The sequence below is a fragment of the Erigeron canadensis genome, chromosome 3 (assembly GCF_010389155.1).
Source record: "Erigeron canadensis isolate Cc75 chromosome 3, C_canadensis_v1, whole genome shotgun sequence".
NCBI classification, from domain to species: domain Eukaryota; kingdom Viridiplantae; phylum Streptophyta; class Magnoliopsida; order Asterales; family Asteraceae; genus Erigeron; species Erigeron canadensis.
Genome location: NC_057763.1, coordinates 28803522 through 28824056, shown reverse-complemented (window position 1 = coordinate 28824056; position 20535 = coordinate 28803522). Strand labels below are relative to the sequence as shown.

At 32.3% G+C, this 20535-nt stretch overlaps 1 protein-coding gene across 1 annotated transcript; it reads right to left on the bottom strand.

The window, feature by feature from the left end:
* Positions 1 to 3455: 3455 nt before the first annotated feature.
* Positions 3456 to 3936, bottom strand: LOC122590633 (zinc finger protein 7-like). Its single transcript, XM_043762812.1, has one exon. It carries the CDS (start codon positions 3900 to 3902, stop codon positions 3462 to 3464), a length of 441 nt encoding a protein of 146 aa, XP_043618747.1. The 5' UTR covers positions 3903 to 3936; the 3' UTR covers positions 3456 to 3461.
* Between the last annotated feature and the right edge of the window lie 16599 nt (positions 3937 to 20535).

Sequence of the window (20535 nt, the reverse complement as noted above, 5' to 3'; positions counted from 1 at the left end):
GTATTTAGTTTTAATTTTGATCGGTTCAACGACATTGATCACACATCTGCAGTAACGACAAAGCCCGACGTGGTGAAAGTTGGATATGCTTGTTTTACAAATTCACTTAGCAGTGCAGACATAGGTGAAAGTGTGAAACAACATACAAACAAAAAAATGCCATCCTGATCAAGTTGTACCCTCACGATCGAAATCATAAGATTCATGTTCTTTGTTATTAATCCTCTAATTATTGTTATACTTCAATATCTCTCTTGATTGGAATTTGAAAAGTGTTTAATTAAGTTTTGAGATGATACTTGATCCGAGTAAGGTGTATTGAAAGCAGGATACTTATCAATTTCGCCTCAAAAACTACAACTTAGGGGGAGGGAGCCGGAGGGGTCATCTCCTCAACCCTCAAATTTATCCAATCAAATTACTCCACCTCATTTCAACTCCCCAACCTTTTTTTTAGTGGCATCCGAAACTTCCAACATTTTTTTCACATTTTAATAATTTATCCTTAACATTATAAATTTTACATAACTAACCCTTTTTTATTTTATATCTTTTATTAATAACAAAATACATTACATAAAATTTAAAACACATTACATTTTAAAAGTAAAACATTACATAATTAAAAGAAAGTTTATATTATGCCAAAAAAAAAAAAAATATTGAAAAAAAAAACTTATGCTAAAATTGGTTTAGATATTAATTACTTTAACTATAAGAAAATAAATTGGTTTATATTGTTAAATTAACTTATATATATAATAGATAAAAACAAAAGAACAAAATATTTATAAAAAAAAACTTTCACAGACTTGTCATTTAAGCCCCCTAGAACCTGTAAAGTTACACTGGCAGTCCCTAACGGTCATATGACCGTTTGAATATGTTTCAATTTGCCCCCCTCCCGCCTAAACCTCGTCTTCATCCTTCCGCGAGCTACAAGCTCGCTTCGCCATCTCGTACCCCAGCTCACACAAGTGGCATCCGCTACTCTCTGAACTCGCTCCAACCCTCTCCATCTCGCCGGCCAACTCGCGATCGGCTCCCTCCCCTTACTAAGTGTACGTGATAATTGTATTTAGTTGATATGCTAATAATGGAGTGAAAGCAGTTTCTTTATTATTGAGTAAAGTAAGTTATGAGTGTTTGCATCCCGATACACTTGAACCATATGTTTGACTGGATTAATATCTTGGCATGGATTAGATATTGTTATTATTACTAATTGAAATGCTAATGCACTTTTTTCCTTTGAATGAAGGTGCTTTTTATGCAAATTTAATTTAATGTTTGCCATCGGACAACAAATTGACACCAAAATAGCTTATTAATTGCATATAGTATATATTTCATTGGAAGAATATTCTTTAAAGTTGTTTTCAACTTTATAAAGTTGAACACATTTTGACCTTTGGATTAAAATCAAAGGTCAAGATCAAATATGATTTTTTAATCTTAACCTTTGATTTTAATTTAATGGTTAAGATACCAACTTTATCAATAAAGTTAGGTTTTAACTTTAGAGGATTTCCATCCTATTTCTCTCTATATATTTCTTTTCTTTTTTTTTTGAACATCCTATATATATTTCTTAATTAGAAGTTTTAGTGGCACAAAATACAAACTAATTAATGTTTCCGACCTTTACGTATACGACTAGGTGAATTACTTGATACATATATGACGTAAAAAAGGAGATGGCCGGGTAGAACAGAATACGTTGTGCCAATAGCTAGTCATGACCTTTAGCATTAAAATACTCGTATCGGTATAGTGTAAAACTGTAAAAGCCTTTAGAATTTTTAAGAGGATTTTTAGCTTTAAAAAAATAATCATTTTCCTATTAAAAGTTAATTGCATGACGAGCATTTATATGCGGCATGTATGGCTAAATCATATCCTAAGTTGCATTTCCCTTTACTAAGTGTTCAACAAAGTGACAAACTATTGCTATTCAACAGTTTGAACACCCCAACTTATATTGAGAATTAAAACAAATTACTAAATCGTATGATAAATAATAGAACAAATTGTAAACGGAGATCCTTCATTTCAAATTAAACAAATTATCATTATGTGATCTGTAACAAGTGTTATAAAACCTTAATAAACCATACAATATTTGATGAAGACTAACCATAAATATGTACTCGATCTTTCATGTAGAACACCATTCAACGATACAACATTTTATGCAGGGACGGATTTAGCATGGGGGCATTGGGGGCAACTGCCCCCATTTCAATTTGGGTAAAATTTAACTATTATTTTTTTAATTTTAAAGTATACTTAAGTTTTACCTATAAAAAAACCTGAAAAAACTAAATAGCTGATAATGGATACATGTTTTATACACTTAAAAGCTTATTATTGAAATAATAATGGACAAATCAATGGATAGACCATTTTGTGTTTTAATGGTGGTCTGTTTATATGTTGTTGCAGAGACATGGGAGGAAGACAGTGAATATTGCAAAAGTTACCATTATTTTTTAGATTGTTTCCTTTTAAATCTCCAAAGTTTACCGAAGTGGTTATATTAACCCTTTTACTTTAAAGAAAACCTTTTTAGCCTTTATATTTTATATATAAGTCTTTTTATTTTGGGGAAAATACTAAAGTAACAACAATATTTAAAGAACTTCTAACATTTTTGTTATTTTTGGAATAAACATAATTTTAAACTTGTTAATTGAAACTAAACAGTTTTTCTTTAAAAGTTTCCTTAGTGAATATTACTAGTAATACCCCTAAATTTTTTATATATCAATTGTCTTTCTAAAAATACAAAATTGAAGTGAGGTTCTAGTTTACATAATTTAGTAGATGCATTTGTGAGTGATTAGTTTTAAATTTGCTCCTCATAGTGAATATTCTAGCTCCGTCTCTGATTTTATGTATAAATAAAATTCGAATTACAACAAATTATTACAAGTAAATTAACAATTAACTAAACAATACATGAAAAGTAAAAGATACAGAAACATAAAAGAAAAAATAAGGCAAAAACGGGTTGAGGGTTCTGTTAAACCCTCCTTGCCCACTTTGGGTATAGCCCCTTATAAAGAATTATAATTCCTCCAACACTCCTCTTTATAAACACACTTAATGTTTATTCTTTTAGCAATATTGAACAAACCCACCTTAGTTAAAAACTTTTTCAATTTCATTTTAACAAATCTATTAACTTGAATATTTTATGTTACATTATCTAAACACATTAAATGATATTAGTACATGAAATTTCCAACATTTCATACATGAAATATTGGATAATCTATTAAATTATCGCTTCTCTTTACACAACAAAAGATCCTTGCAACAAGCTTCACAAATTATATATGTACGTACATAATAACACAAACTTACTAATATATGTAAAATTCATGAGAAATACCGTAAGATACATTATCCGACATTCGAATATGAAGTTCATAGTAACACAAATTGGTGGTTCCAAGTCACAACTTGAGATCTAAATCCAACGTATGTGGATCGTAAACTGGTTGCACATTCGAATACGAAGTTCCTATCCACTTCAAGTCCGCAGACTCCTCCATATCATAATTCTGCAAAGGGGGACGAATAACTTCATTTGCGGCTTCAATATTGATATCAATGTCTCGTATGGGTGCCTCAACAACGGAATGTATATCTATGAATCGGTTGTTAGCAATGAAAGCATTTCTAGCGGCTTCTTTCTCCCTTCTGTGGGCATTTTGATGCCCTCCTAAGGCTTGAGGACTATAGAACTTTCTCTTGCAAAAGTTACATAAGTACAACTTCATGGATGTGTTGTTGGTTGTTGAACTTGAACTATAACGTTGCCCTACGCCGAGACTCAACCAGTCTTTTTGACGCGGATGTAGGTTTTCACCACCTCTATCTTTTTTGGTATTCATTGATCGAATAAAATGTATGTTGATCCAACACTAGTAGCTCTATCTTGAAATGAATATATATATATACATCGATCTATATATACATCATATATATCCTAGGGATATCTGTTAGTATGCTACTTACATCGCGAGACCAAATGGACACTCATATTATTACTTGGCTCCTGTATATGTAAGTCCTAGTGGGGGTCACTGTCTATATCTTAACCTATCTCATGCACCGTCAAAGTATTTATCCAAAACCCATAAAAAACAGTATTGGTTGCTAGCTTACTTTACTATATCAGTTAAACGTGTTGTAATTTTTTTACATGAATGTAAGTTTAACCAAATTTGTGATACAAGTATGCCTCGGCTTACGAATTATCAATTCTACAGTACCATTTTATTATACCTCATCAGTAATATTTTTAAGGGTTAAGTGCACGGAAATGTAATCAACTAAGACTGAAAAGATATTGTATACATGAACTTATAAAAGGTTTATTGTATACATGAACCTTGCTAATTTTTTATTGTATACCGAAACCGGCTAAAGGCTTGATGTGGGCTTGTTAAATGCATGAAAATGTAATAAACTATGCCCAAAAAGTTATTATGTGCATGAACTTACAATAAATATTTATTGTATCAAGATTTTTCAATTTCAACTTTTTTCATCTCCCACAACATCTCTCAGCGGCGGGGTGTAAAAAGAATTATTTGTTTGTCGGTTTCATAATGAAATACAGAAAAATGAATATCAAAGAGAAGAAAAAGCAAAAGACAGTAACAGTGGACGACCAACATCTCCCACAACGTCTCTCGGCGACGGGGTGTAAAAAGAATTACTTGTTTGTCGATTTCATGATGAAATACAGAAAAAGGAATATGTGCGGTAGTTTGACATCGTTTTTCATTAGTGATTGTGTTCGTTATTCATTTATTTGACATCATCATCATCAAGATATAAAATCTAATTTTTTTTAAAATTCTTATGGTTCTAAATTATGATGAATGTGTGTAGTTAGAACTAGTTTTTTGACCCTGGGGGATGTTGTCCAGGATCAACATTGCGTCATGCAAAGATTTATACATACAACAGTACCTAAAAGTTTGGACACTTAAAATTTACTATAGTTTAGTTAGAAACCTTAAAATAAAAGATAAAAAGTAAAGAAAAAAAAATTTGATGATTAAAGTTAGAAACTCAAAGTTAATTGATAAAAATTAAAAATTATAAAACTAAACTATAATTAAGTTTGTATACAAAAAGTTAGACTAAAGTTAAAAAGCCAATAAGTTAAGTGGTACAAATAAGTTAAAAGCTTTAAAAAAGAGAGAGAAAGTAGGAAAAAAAATTTTTAAAAAGTTGATGATTAATGTTAAAATCCAAAGTTATATGATAAAAATTAAAAACTTTAAAAGTAAATTATACTTGTATATAAAACATTAGACTAATGTGATAAAACCTAAAAGTTAAGTGGTAAAAATAAAAAACTGTAAAAATAGACAATCGTAAAAAACAAATAAAATATAAAAAGAATAAGAATAAGACAAAATTGCTGAAGTCATGTTGACGTGAGCAGGTAGCTAAGAATTCAAAAACTTTACCGACTAAGGAAATAGAAGGTCAATCGTGTATTCGATAACGTTTCTGATTTTGTTCATGTATACAATAAACATTTTGTAAGTTCATATACACAATAACTTTTCGGCCTTAGTTGATTACATTTCCGTGCACTTAACCCTATTTTTAACTATGGTTAATATTGACTTCACATGTCACATTATTTATCGTCACATCATTTATAATTTTATGCTTGCTGTTGGTCATTAACGGCAACATATCCCCCACATTTTTTATCGCATAGTAAGCTTTCTGTGCATCATGAAGATGGTCGACATGCATTGCTTTAAACTTTTTTATGAGTTATTGCCATTGACACACACATAAGCATATTTAATTAGTTGCAAACAGAGGATACATATATATATATATATGGGTCCCACATATTCATCCATTCACCTTATATTTCTGGTGCAATAATATTCTATGTATGTATCTCATAAAGGAACACACATTGGCATCTAGTTTTCGTCGAATGTATGTGGGTGATATACTCTTTTCCTACGTTGTTATCAAACACAGTCACATTAAGTATATATTTTAATTCTATGATATAGCTAGTGTATATATGTACCAACCATCATGGATTGGTATCTGGAGAGACTTGATAGCTTGATATATATATATATATATATATACACCAATATACTAAAACAGGATTGAAGGCTTCTTATTACGACATGTGGCGTAATCCATGCTCGACATGAGTCATTTAGTTTATTAATTAAAATTTAGTTAGTTTTTAAATATGTGATAATAATCCTTATCTAATATGAATATAACTATAATATAATATTTAAAAACAATAATTCTATCTAGATTAAGAATCCTATTCAAACAATGTTTCTAATTTATATCATAAAACTCATTATTACTAATAGATGTACACACAAAAACAGTCTCTAAATAATATCACGTATATTCACCATTTCAATTTTAATGTGTTTTTATGTATGAGTTAAATTATTAGGCATATATTAGCCTTTCGAACAAAATACAATTAAAGGTTTTCAATCATATATTCAAAATTCACAAACCAAAATCATCATAAATAATAAGTGACGGATTTGTATAATTATAATCAATCCGTACATCGTACAGGTATTAACACTAATATATATATATATATATATATAAATTTAACTCTTGATATACGAACAAAATGCTTGTAAGAATGGAGTCAGTGGTGTTTATTTTAAAATGGAGTTGGGTATATGAAAAAGTATGTATCTAAGCTCAAATTTGACGTTCAAAAACTAAAATAAAACTATTAGTCTTAATAGCCATGTGTGATGCACAAGATATGTCATATGTTAATTCGTTAGTGTATATATGTTGAGTCATGGATTCGTTAAGAAGACTCGTGCTGAATGTGTCAGCGACTCCTCAGTCATATGATGGCTTGTATCTTCAGAGTTAAAAATAAGTTCGATGACTCATCACCAAGTTTTGTAAGTCAAATATAGGCAGGAAATTGAAGACAAGAAGAATGGTCTTAAGGAGACGCGTCAATTAACAAGTACAAAGACATGTGACCCTTGTACCAAAATGGTACCTTGGAGCTCCTTTCTCATACCCGATTTGGAAACAAACAAGAATGAAGACAGAGAAGCATGTGTATCAATCTTACACACCAATAGATGATCGATAACCTTCCTAGTGTCAACATCTATAGGTTGTCATGTGTTGCCATCTAACTATCACTATATAAGGCAACACATAGGCTTACCATTAGATGGTTGGTGTGTTCCATATTGTTATTCACTTAGTATGTGTTTTTAATTTTACACAAGTTGTAAAAGTGTTAAGTTTTCTGTGTGTCGAAAACTTAACGAGTATCTTCCTTTATATTTTATATGTTCAAGAATTAAGTCGACCGGGTATTCACTGTGTACTATATTGTTTTTTTTTTTTTAATTTAAATAATTTAAGTTAGTTGTTTAATTACATAATATTGTAAACTTAAGAGACTTTCAATATATTTTATGGAACACGTACATTTGTTAAAATAGATTTATGAAGGAGGATATGAGCTAGCAGGAGAGATCGATAGGGATTGGGTTTTGTGGGATTCATGAAGCGAGCTAGGATTGGTTTCTAGAGACATGAGAAGAAGCAAAACGCGAAGAAAGCAAGATAAAATCGATACCCCTAATTAACTTACAAAGATGTGACATACTGTTTGTGAGAAGTATATATTTACGTCTATGTTGGGTGTCATGTGTGTGTGCGTCAAAAAAAAGGAGATCTGTGTGTAGTGTGTATCAAGAACCAGATAGGTGGGCACTTACCCAAAGCAAATTAAAATTTTATTTATAAAGGGAGATATTATATATTTAATTGCATTTCAGCTCACTATACAATATTAGTGAATATGTCGCATCAAAGATAGATTATATTATTTTAACCAGATCTAAGCTGTCGTTGAGTAATATAATATCTGTTTAGAAAAACTCAGGCTAGACGGAACAAGGCGTCCCTTTCCAAGGAACCCCCCAAAAGCATCAATAACGTCCCGAGAACTTCCTGTACATTGTTCTCAGGGGCGTTCCTTGCACAAAAAAAAAAGTCTCTTCCCCGTTCCTTTTTGGACGTCTCTTTTCTTCTTACTTTTTCTTGGAACCCCACAAATTATACCTATATAATTAGGGGGTTATGGGAACTCATTAACAAAAGAACTCCACATGTCACTAAGATAGCAAAAAGAAAAGTTCCAAAAACACCCTTCACTCCCTATGGCTTTACTCAATCGATAAAACCCAAGTGCATCCGTTAGTCATGCTCTGACTTCATTTAATTTGTTAAACACGGGTGCATCCCATTGAAAATGAGATGGCCTTACTCGATCGATATATAAAAGATATTTTAAAATCAGATTTTACTGGTTCTATATATCTAGCTCTAGGATATATAAAGTTTAGATAATCTGGTCCTGTCAATTGTTGTCCCCACGAGAAACAGTGTTTTTGTTGTCTGTATTCGTCGGTAGGCGTTATTATATATTGTAATTAAACTTCTAAAAACTCAAAAGCTAGAATAATATAAACCCCATTAAAACATTTTAAAGTGCTGATCAAATTTCTTAATTTCGAGGTTTTGATCTTTAATTAACATAACCGGCCGGCCTGATCGAGTGGGAGAGAATGCATAGACATTTCAACAGTGAGATGAAAACCACACTAATTAGGTAATTATTATATCATAAATAAGAAATGGCTTTTCAGATTCGTTTGTCATCTCATTATAGATCGACCAGTGAATTTAATGAAATTATGACTTTCATGAGATACCACACGTACAACAGTATTGAGGTGGAACATATATCCGACTCAAAGAAGCAAATTGATATGCTCGATCCAAACTTTATTTTATCGATCATTTAACTAACTTCTAAACTTTCGTTATACGTAATTTTTATTTCATTCGGTTGTTAGCTAGCCATTTTTACTTTTGGATTTCAAGTAGGAACAACCAAATGCGGTTTCATTTGGACGAATGTATGTACTAGAAACCCACTCTTTGTCATTTTTTTTCTTGTCAAAATCGAGTTCTAAGAAGTGGATAATATATTCAACCAGCATGCATGATATATCTTTATTCAATGGAGACTTAACAGTCGGGCTCCTTTGTTTGTGATTGTTTTTTTTTTTTAAATGAAATTAAAGAATGTATAAATATATACTTTACCCTCTACATAATTCATGTCATATGTGCATTAATTGTACCAAGTTATCTATCTATCTATAATATAACTAAAAGAGAAGGTTGGGTACACTTGACACTCTTAATCTCTCTCCTTTAACCTAATACTCCATCGTTATTAATCCTCTATTTTTATAATATTTATTTAATAAATGACCGACATTTAATAAAAAAATCTTATTATTATTATTATTATTATTATTATTATTATTATTATTATACTACTTAGAAAAAACCCTCACATATACTGAACCCCCAAAAAAATCTACAGCCAAGAAAAAAAATCTACAATCGATTACCAAAAAAGTTTTTTTTATTTATAGACTTTATTTATATTATTAATATTAATAATGATTAAATATGAATAAAGTCTATAAATAAAAAAAAAACTTTTTGGTAATCAATTGTATTTTTTTTTTTTTTGCCGTAGGTTTTTTTTTTTGTTCTAAATATGTGAGGGTTTTTTCAAAGTGGTATATATAGAGATAATAATAATAATAATAATAATAATAATAATAATAATAAGATTTTTTTATTAAAGGTCGATCATTTTTTAAATAAATATTATAAAAAAATAGATGATTAATAAGGAGGTAGTATTAGAATAAAGAAGGGAGATTATGGGTGTCAAGTGCACCCCAACCCCTTTTTAAGTTATATTATAGATTATTATCTATTTTAATTAATTTAGTTTTTTTTGTCTATTATAGGTTCATTATGACTTCTCCTTCAACAACAAAAAATAAGACCACAATAGTTCATCTTAAAGATCTTAATTAAGCCAACACATGTTAACCATCATCTACGACTCCGTGCTGTGCATGTATGGATTGTTTCGGAGTGAAACAACCCCGAAGAAAATCAAAACATTCGAGATGGTCTTTGTTGATGGATTGGTATGTATCTTTCAAATTATATACTGTAAACTTTTTGTTTTTCTTTTAATTTAACTAAAGTTGAAAAATAAGGAGTAAACTGGAATCAATATTTATATGGAGTTAATTTTCATATGTTTCTTCTTTAGTTTTCCTATTGATTAAGTTATTATATTGGTCATATTGATGGTTGCTTGAATCATACGGTTACTGTGTAAATTTTTAATTCGTTTATATTTGATGGAAAGCAAAAGAAATTACTGTTTGCTCTCTAGTTTTTCGTTGCATAAGAAAAACACTCTTGAATTAGCTTTGACTAAAAGAAAATCAAAAGTTGTCATCAAGAATCAATTTAATAAGAATATATGTACACATTACTTATTCAACTTTTTGTCTTATTTGAATCGTTTTATATTTTATTTTTAGGTATTTTAATTTTATTCGGTATATATTTAATATTCTTGAATTCTAATTTTTTAACTTTAATTAATATATTTTGAGACTATCTATTTATTAGACGGGTTGAGCACTAGTTTCAAATCGACTTGTTAATCAATTTGTCATTAGATCACCCAATAACTCAAATTAGACGATAACCTAACTTCAGTTGTATCCATTCAGAACAACTTTTTAATACAATTTATCTAATAATTATTAAAGTAAGTAAATTTCTATAAAATTTCGTCCCATTTTTTTGTTGGGATTAAAGAAAAAAACGAGTAAAGATACAAATTTGTGCACATTTGAAACTGTAAGGCCTGGCTAAATTTGTTGTTTTACCTTTGAACCACTACGTACTAAACTTACAGTTTGAGATTCAAGTCGAGTGAATTCGAATTGGATTGTTAAATTGACGCCGGTTGATGATTCAGGTGAAAGCCAGCCTCCTATCCACTTCACTAAATCCAGTGATTCCTCCCCATCATAAGGCTGCCCACGTACCAAGGTCTCCTCCAATTTCTGCTCCAATATTGTTGGTAAACCTTGCAACACTAGTGTTCAAATTTTCTTTTATTATCCTTGGTGAGTGAACTAATAGGTTATGATTGTAATTCATTGCATTATTGGGTATCTTCTAGCTCTTTTTCTTTTCTGTAGGCGTTTTGATGACCTCCTAATGCTTGTGCATATATTGTAGAACTTTCTTTTGCAGAACCTACATATGTAAACCTCATTCATAGTTTTGGTGGCTTTTGAGTCTCCTGCATATGGTGCTAGCTAGGCTAAGATTCAGCCAGCCTTTCTGGTAAATATCATGGTATTCTCCAACTTGACCTTCTCCAGTATTCATTCAACACAAATATACAACGAGAACTATTAGTTAATTAGTAATTCTTTAGATGAAAAAAAGAATTACTAGTAATCGATTACTAACTAGAGCATGAGAAGAGGTGGTTAATATTAATGCTATATCACTAAAGATATTTTTGTATTTAGAACAAAATAATATCCTACTTTTACTCCTAAACTATACAATTATTTAAGATAGGGCCCAGAACTTTTGAGAAACCCCATTGATCAATTGGGACCATCACCGCAGATGCCATGGGTCCTACATGCTAAGCTCTTTCGAATTGATATTACTACCATGTAAGTTTATTAACCCACATGTTTAAGATACGGCCCAGAACTTTAGAGAAACCCCGTTGATCATTGATCAATTGGGACCATCACCGCCGAATGGGTCCTACATGCTAAGCTCTTTCGAATTGATATTAGTACCATGTAAGTTTATTAACTTACTACAACCATGCATTATATGTTTATACACCATGCTATAAGTATTATATTATACGAGCATGGTACCCGCGTAATGCGGCGGTGGTGGGGAAGACAATCTGGTGGTGGCGTTGATAGGGTTTTACTTTGCTAGAGACGAAAATAGTTGAAGGGCATAGTTGGTATATCACGTGAGAGGGTGCTTAACAAGAAGATTATTTAAGGGCATTTTTGTCTTATCAGGTTCTTAATTAAGTTAAGGGAGAAATCTAGTTTGCTTTATAAGGTATTATAGATAGTAATTTTATCAGATATTATGGTACTAATATCACCTCCTCTATAGCGCAAGTTTGAAACTTGCTTCGAGCCTCATACATGTAGGGGTTATAACGTTATAGACAAGTAATTTAAAGGCTCATTTGCAATGAATCTAGGGATTATGAGGATTCTTCCGATTTATTTCTAAGATATCTCAGTTAACTTCATTAAGAAAATTTACTACTCAATAATTATCTAGAAAGTACTTCTACAAAATCACTTGTGGACAATTATTTTTGTTCGTACGTACAGTCTCATATAAAATTGTCTCTGTCACTTGATGCTTGATGTTCCTAACGGCCAATTGAGTAATATGCCCTGTTACTTCCTCTAATGCTTTTCTACTCACGGCCTTTTTCTTATCTTTTAGCTCTTTTTGTACTTCATCCATTTTGACACGACAATATCAACATTTTTTATGATCACCGTTTTGTTAAAGAAAATTGAGATCTTTTTTATGAATATTGTAAGGGGACGTATTAACGTTTCTATTTAACACGTAATATAGGAAAAATATAATTGCAGTTAATTGTAAAGAGGAATAAGGCCATGCCTTGTGTCTATGAAGCCATTTGCTTTCAAATGGGGTGCTTTCAAATGGGGTTGTTGGAATAAACATGATTCGATTCGAGTGATAAAACATTCTCAATCGTCTTGTGAAACCTGTAATAGCATAAAGCATAATTTCTATTGATTTCGGGTTCCCATAACAAGGTGATTGAGTAATAATGGGATGATAAATTCGGCTGGAACATGATGCACAAATTAGGGTTAATGACTCTCTATATATAAGGGGAGTATTTACACTTAAGACCCCTTTAGTGTTTAACATGTGCACAATTAGTCCTCTTAGTTACAATCACCTAATAGGGATTTCAGTTATCGTCAATTATCATATCATGAATGATACATGATCAGTGACGGTCACACTAACGTGGTTCCAACATTCTCCCACTTGACCAAGCGATCATTTATCTATGAGTATTTACTAAGTCCGGCCGGGATAATACTCTTTTTGTTTTAAACCGAAATCATGGCCAATAAGTACAGTCGTAGAGAAGAACATCAACTCAGGATCCCCACTAGTCAAACAATGACTCAAATTTAAAACTAATAAGTAATGATCAATTGACTAAGACAAATTTTGTTATGTAATGTCTTTACACTGTTATGAGCTCGAAATGTAACTAATAGACAAACAAAATCTGAATAAGGAGGAAAAATTTTTCATTAACATAATAATAATGACCAATAAGTACAACATGCTATCATAATATGTCTTTAAGTAAGCCTCATCTTCGACACGTGTCCTACGAAGATTTTAGGAGAAAGACCTTCGGTCATTGGATCCATTAGCATATTTATATGTACTTATGTACTCAATACAAAGAACATTTTCCTCAATCCGTTCACGTAAAACAAAAACTTTGTATTGAGATACATCTCAGCGCCAGTTGAACTGTTACCGTTCAAAAAATTACGGTAGCTGAATTATCACAGTAAAACTTCAATGGTCTAATAATAAAGTTGACGACTTTGAGTCCACTGACCAGGTTCTTTAACAACATCCCATAACATGAAATTATGAACGTTTAGACATCATGGTAGACGTTGTAGTCAGTTTCTACTTATGACTCTGTCAAAAGATAGGTTTGCCAGCTAATCATAAATATACATTCAGAAGTAAATTTCTTATTGGAATTAGAACACCCCACTACTTCTAAGTTGTCACCTCTTCTATAAGTTTAGTATTTAGTCTTTGATCCTTTGTAGATATCATAGAACCTTTTTGCCGCTTTTCAGTGTGCTATTATGGGATTAAATAGTTAACTCCCAAGCATACCGTAATGTAAGCGATATCTGAACGAGTACGGACCTGGGCGTACGTGATGCTCTTAACTACTTATAAGTAAGGTATCATCCTCATTTGCTACTTATTAATCTCAATGTTCAGACTTCGGAAACAATCACATACGTCTCCTTTTACTAATAGATCTATAGTGGGTGTGTAGTGTTGTATGTTATGACATTCTAAGATGTGTTCAGCATAAGTCTTTTGAGAAAGAAACAGAACATCATTACGCCTATCCTGATATATTTCGATACCTATGACATAAGAGGCATCATCAAGATTTTCATGTCGACATTATGCAAAAAATAAATGCTTCGACTCATGCAACATATCCAAGTTGTTACTTGCAAGTATATCATCCACGTGCAAAACAAGGATTGTAAATTTACTCCCACTGATCTTGAGATAGGTGCATTAATCCATTTGATTTTCTTAGGAAGTCTTGTCCTCTTATGACTTCATTAAACTTAACGTACCATTTTAGTGATGCTTGCTTCAACCTGTATATGGACTTATTCAACTTGCAGATCATGTGCACTTTACCTTATGGAACTTTAGGTTCACATGTATTCGTCTTATTGCAAGTTTCCATTCTGGAAAATGGTCTTGACATCCATCTAATGTAACTCTAAATCATAATAAGATACGAATGCCATGATGATCCTTAAGGAATCTTTATGAGATAGGAGATAAGGTCTCTTGATAATCGATTCCTTCCTTTTGAGTAAAGCCCTTCGCAAATGGTTATGACCTTGTGATGTTTCCATTCGGGTCTAATTTGGTCTTGAAGATCCACTTACAACTTATAGATTTGGATTCTTCAAGAAATTCAACCAAGTCCCAAACGGCATTATGCTATATGGAATTAAGCTCTCAAATTATGACTTCATTCCACTAAGTGGCATGATCGCTATTAATGGCTTCTTAATAAGAGGTAGGATCAGTAAGTTTTCCAATGTCCTCAACTTAAGTTATGAAATCATCAAAGTTATGGTCTTGTGTGACCTAGATAATCTCCTGAGTTGATTTTCAGGTTCAGTAAGGAAAATGCTTTAGCATTACTAATAAGATGCTTTAACATTAGTAGTATCCTGATTAGGAGGATTAGGTTTTTGATTTTGATTAGGAGAAAGTAGATAAGTGATATCAGTGGAAGTGTTGGGTACAAGAGGAGTTATCGGAGAAGTAATAATAACCGACGAGTGGTTCCCCCAGCTTCTTGTACTTCCTACAAATCTTAAGTTATGATTTGTCGTGCTCCCACTGATCTCTTAGTTCTCATGAAATGTGACATACTGTGTGTCAATAATGCTAGTAGAGTAGGAAAGACAATAAAACTAATAACTGATAAAGAAACAGGTAAGGGATTTAAGATTCAGTTTCTTTAAGTTAGGGATATAGAGTTATGCTTTGGCAGAACAGCCTTATATGTTCATATATTTTAGACTCAGTTTCCTTTCTGTTCAGGAGTCTTAAGGACAGATTCTAATGGAACTCTTATTGGGTATATGAACAGTTGTGCGTAAGGCCTCAGTCTAAAGGAAAGTAGGTAAGTTAGTGTTGACAAACATACTTTTCACCATGTCCATTAAGGTTCTATTTCTCCTTTTTGCAACATAAAATTTTGTTGAGGAGAACCAAACATGGTATATTGGTTACTTATGCCATGTTCCTTACAAAGTTTATGTAAAGGACCATGAGCTTGACTAATATCAGTATGTCAACCTTAATACTCACCTCCTCTATCTGATCTCACAACTTTTATTTTATGATCAAGTTAGTTTAAAAAACAAAACTTTAAGATCAATAAAAGTCTCTAAGGGTTCACATCAGATATAGGTGCATATAATGTGAATAATCGTTAATGATTCTAATAAATGATGCATGGATGCGGGATAGGGGCCACTAACATCAGAGTGAATTATTTCCAACAAGTTGGAACTTCTAATGGCTCCTTTCTTAATCCCTTAAGCCATTAAATACATGTTTCAAAATCACAAAAGTCAAGAGAATGTAATATTCCATCCTTTATGAGTCGTATCATGCAAACTTGTGAAATGTGACCAAGATGTTTATGCCACATTATGGAGGAATTCTCTAATTATTTAGCTGATTTTGTCTTTGTTTTAGTTATGTCATCAATATTAGGAGACAACAAAGACTGTGAGAAATTATGATCTAGTTCTAACTTACACAAGAATCCATCAAAGAAACTATGACCAAGAAATTCATTATTATGAGTAATGACAATCTCGTCGTAACCATGAATTATTACATAACTTTCAAGGTCTTAAACTAGAGAAATAGATACAAGGTTCCAAAAAATTCTCGGTACACATAAGGTATCCACTAGTCTAATACACTTTCAAGTGTTTATATGTAAATCATAAGTCTCCATAGTTTCGACATATAAGAGATCAACCCTTCCAACTCTAAGCTTTCTTTGGTCATTTGATAGCTTCTAGATTGTATGGAACTCCCTTATAGAGTTGATAACATGAATCATAGAACTAGAATCACTCACACATGTATTAATAAGTACATCAAACATAAATAAATAAGATATTACATGAAATAAGTTACCTTTATAAGCTAGCTACTCCTTGATTTTAGGGCAATCTGGGCACAATGAGAATTCGCAATTAGGATTGCTCGTCAATGAGTTAAAGCTAGAGGCAGTAGCACCATGATTATCCTTTTAAACAGTAATTGTAGTCTTATTACTATCATATCTTTCCTCTTAATGGAATTAGCAATGATAGTAAGGTGAACACTTTAGGTTGGCCCAACTTAAGACGAACATTTTCCTACATACACATTGCATTTAGTTCATTCATTGACCATTTATCCTTCATAGCGCTAAAGTTAATTTTGAAGGTGTCAAAATGAGCATGCAATGAGGTCATTAGAAAATGCACAAGAAAATTGTCAAAGACTTCCATTTTAGGACTCTAAAGCTTATGAGTCATGTCAGTCACCTTCATTATGTGTTCACAAACACTGTTATTTCCTTTGTTCTTAAGCTACTTGCATACGCTTTACACATTCCCTCAGATACTGTGATGAAATTCTTGACCATCATTAGTGACAAGTGATTCGCCCTATCCCACTTTCTTAAAATTCGCTTTCTGAGCTGCGGAAAAGTTAGCAGTAATAGCAGTAAGTTCATTATGGCGAATGACATAGTCAAGGTCTAGCATCTTCAGAGTTAGAGGTAATTAATCCTTTCAGAAAGCAAAGTTTGCATCAATAAGTGGCTTAATGCCTAAGTTAGGTACTACAGTGGAAATAAGGATGATATCAATTTATGATACAAGTAATAGAAGATTATTAAATTAATCCCTAAAACTAAGGGCAATAAGATTATAGTGACATAATTAGTTATCTAAGGCAAACCAACTAATGTCTAATAGTAATGGAACTAGAGTAATGCCTAAAATAAGTAAGGGCTAATAATAATGTTCCTCGTAATGACATAATCAGATAACTAAGGCAGACTAAGTAATGTCTCTAAACATAATGGAACTAAAGTAATGCCTAAAATACGTAAGAGACTAAAGTAATGTTCCTAAAAGTAATGAGACTAAGACCATTATACTAATGAAGCTAGTGATAAGTAAACCTATTGTAAACACCAAAACAATAAGTTAACATAAGGCTCTACTTAGAATTTACATCACCTTTGGGCGGAAGTAACTAATATCTAAGTACAAATGAGCATTAGGGTCATACAACACAACACTTATCTTTTGACCTTTGGGCACAAAATCAAGAATCGTGTGTATTATGCATGAAAATGTTCCTTTAAGCACACAAAATATATTAAATCACCTTTGCACAGAATCAATATACTTAGTGTTCATTATGCAAAAAGAAAAGAACGATAGCACCATGAGAATCACATTTGACCTTTGGGCACAAATGATGAAACCTTGTAGATTAGTGCGAAGCCCCCACACATTACGGGGGTCCGGGGGTAGCACCCCTGGAAGCGGGGTCCAAGGGGCGGCAGCTCCTGGCGGGGTCCAAGGGGCAGAGCCCCTGGCTGGGATCTTAGAAAAAATTATATTTGAAAAATTAAAGACAAATTTAGCCACAAAATTATAGGGTAAAATAGTAAGCACGAACTCATTCATTAGCTAAAATCATCTTCAGTATAATACGAACTTAAGTAATAACTCATGATAACATAAGCACGAAGTCATCTAATAGTTCATGATAATGTAAGCACAAGGACATCAGTAAGTCGTGATGACATAGGCACGTAAACATCATGTAAGTCGTGAGCACGTAAACACGAGGATATCATAAAGTCGTGATGATGTCAGCACGAAGGTGTCATAAACTCGCGATGACGTAAGCACGAGTTTGTAGCTAATTCGTGTATGAAATTAAGTTGAAGTTCGTGTGATGACGTAAGTGCGAAGGTGACAAAAGCGCAAAGATGACGTAAGCGCGAAGGTGACATAAGCGCGAAGATGACGTAAGCGCGAATATTAGAAGAAGCCATGATGACGTCAGCATGAAGATGACGTCAGCACGAAGATGACATCAGCGTGAAGTGGGCTTTAGTCCGTGATGATGTCAGCACGAAGTTCGTGTGACGTCAACACGAAGTTCGTCTTCTGCAGTTTTTTAGATCGCGAAATTCATCAAATTCGAACCAAATCATGACTGATAGTTCGTAACGAGTCTCTGATACCACATGTTGGAATAAACATGATTCGATTCGAGTGATAAAACATCCTCAATCGTCCTGTGAAACCTGTAAGAGCATAAAGCATAATTGCTATTGATTTCGGGTTCCCATAACAAGGTGATTGAGTAATAATGGGATGATAAATTCGGCTGGAACATGATGCACGAATTAGAGAGGAATACACATACGAAAATTAGGGTATTATGTGTGCATGGATTAACCTTAACTTAGGGTTAATGACTCTCTATATATAAGGAGAGTATTTACACTTAAGACCCCTTTGGTGTTTAATGTGTGCACAATTAGTCCTCTTAGTTACAATCACCTAATGGGAAACCCTATACTACGTCTCTAAGAGTAAATACGCCCATTATATATTTACTAGACATTGGAATTTCAGTTATCGTCAATTATCATATCATGAATGATACATGATCAGTGACGGTCACACTAACGTGGTTCCAGCAGTTGTTTCCTCTGAGTACTGAGATTTGGGTTTAAGTTTAACTCCGGAGATTTTCCTTCTTGTGGTAACACCATATCTTTTAAAGGTGGTAAAATCTTTATCATGTATTGAATGTATATATTGTTCATTTGGATGTCATTATTCATTTTCACTATTGCTAACACAATTTTTTACAAGACGTGAAGTTTACATAATTATCGCTAACACAATTATTTATCATTGAATAATAGGTTTCAAAAGACAGTTAGAGGCTACCCAATGGGCTCATCTCTGGCTTCGTCCAGTGTAGAGGGACGAGTCCGCACCATTGGGTGGGACTCGTCCCTTGTTCGTCCGGCGCTCTCGATCTTGCAGGGACGAATGTAAATCACGTTATTTATTTATTTTTATTCTTTTTAATTGGGATAAATTATTTAGGTTTTTAAGCTTTTGAGTAATTTTGGTAATTTTGGTTGATATGTATCAAAATTTCAGGCGCAAGAGATTTCCGGCGGTTGAAAAATTGGATGAAGAAGACGAAGGAAATTGGGAACTTTTGTTTTTTCCATAATTTGTCTTTTATGCAATTATTATGCACTTCAATTTCTACCCTGCACTTTAACGTTATTTTCAAAAATAACCCTAAAGTAAATAAACTTATTTTGTTTCTAAATATATACACTTTCTATTATTATTATTGTTATTGTTATTGTTGTTATTATTATTATTATTATTATTATTATTATATTCATGTGTATTATTATTATTATTATTATTATTATTATTATTATTATTATTATTATTATTATTATTATTAAAAACAACTTTTATTGACACTTTAAAAAAATTTACAAGAAATTAGTGGGGAGCCACGATATTATCTGGGTCCCCACTCCTCTAATTATAGTAAAACCAATCCTTGGAGTGCATTGGGTGTATTTTGAAGAGATTAGTCCTTGGAGTATTTTTTGTTGATATGATCCTGACAAGGACTAGTATTTGAGTAATGAGTCTCTGGTATTGAGTAGCCTCTTAAGCTAGCTCATGACACAGAAGACATAATTATTTTTGTTCTTTGTAAAGGTCCCATGCATTTACATGGTTCTAGCGCCTTGATGGAATTCCCACCAATCAACAGGCTTTAGCAATTATGTTCATGACAAATATCTTCAAAGGGATCTTTGTGGGGTGTAATTAGCATGGTTTCTGATTCAGGAAAAACAATATAACCAAAATTAGTAACCGAGAAAAATAATTTAATGAAAAAACTTGTAATGGAAGCAACTACAGTTAACATTCTTTTAGTAAACGGAGAGTACCAAATGCTCACAGTAACGAAGGTTACTAGCCGGTGCGGTCGGTTGCCGGGAAACTACATTGCTTTAGGCCTTTTTATAACTAACTAATTAGAGTT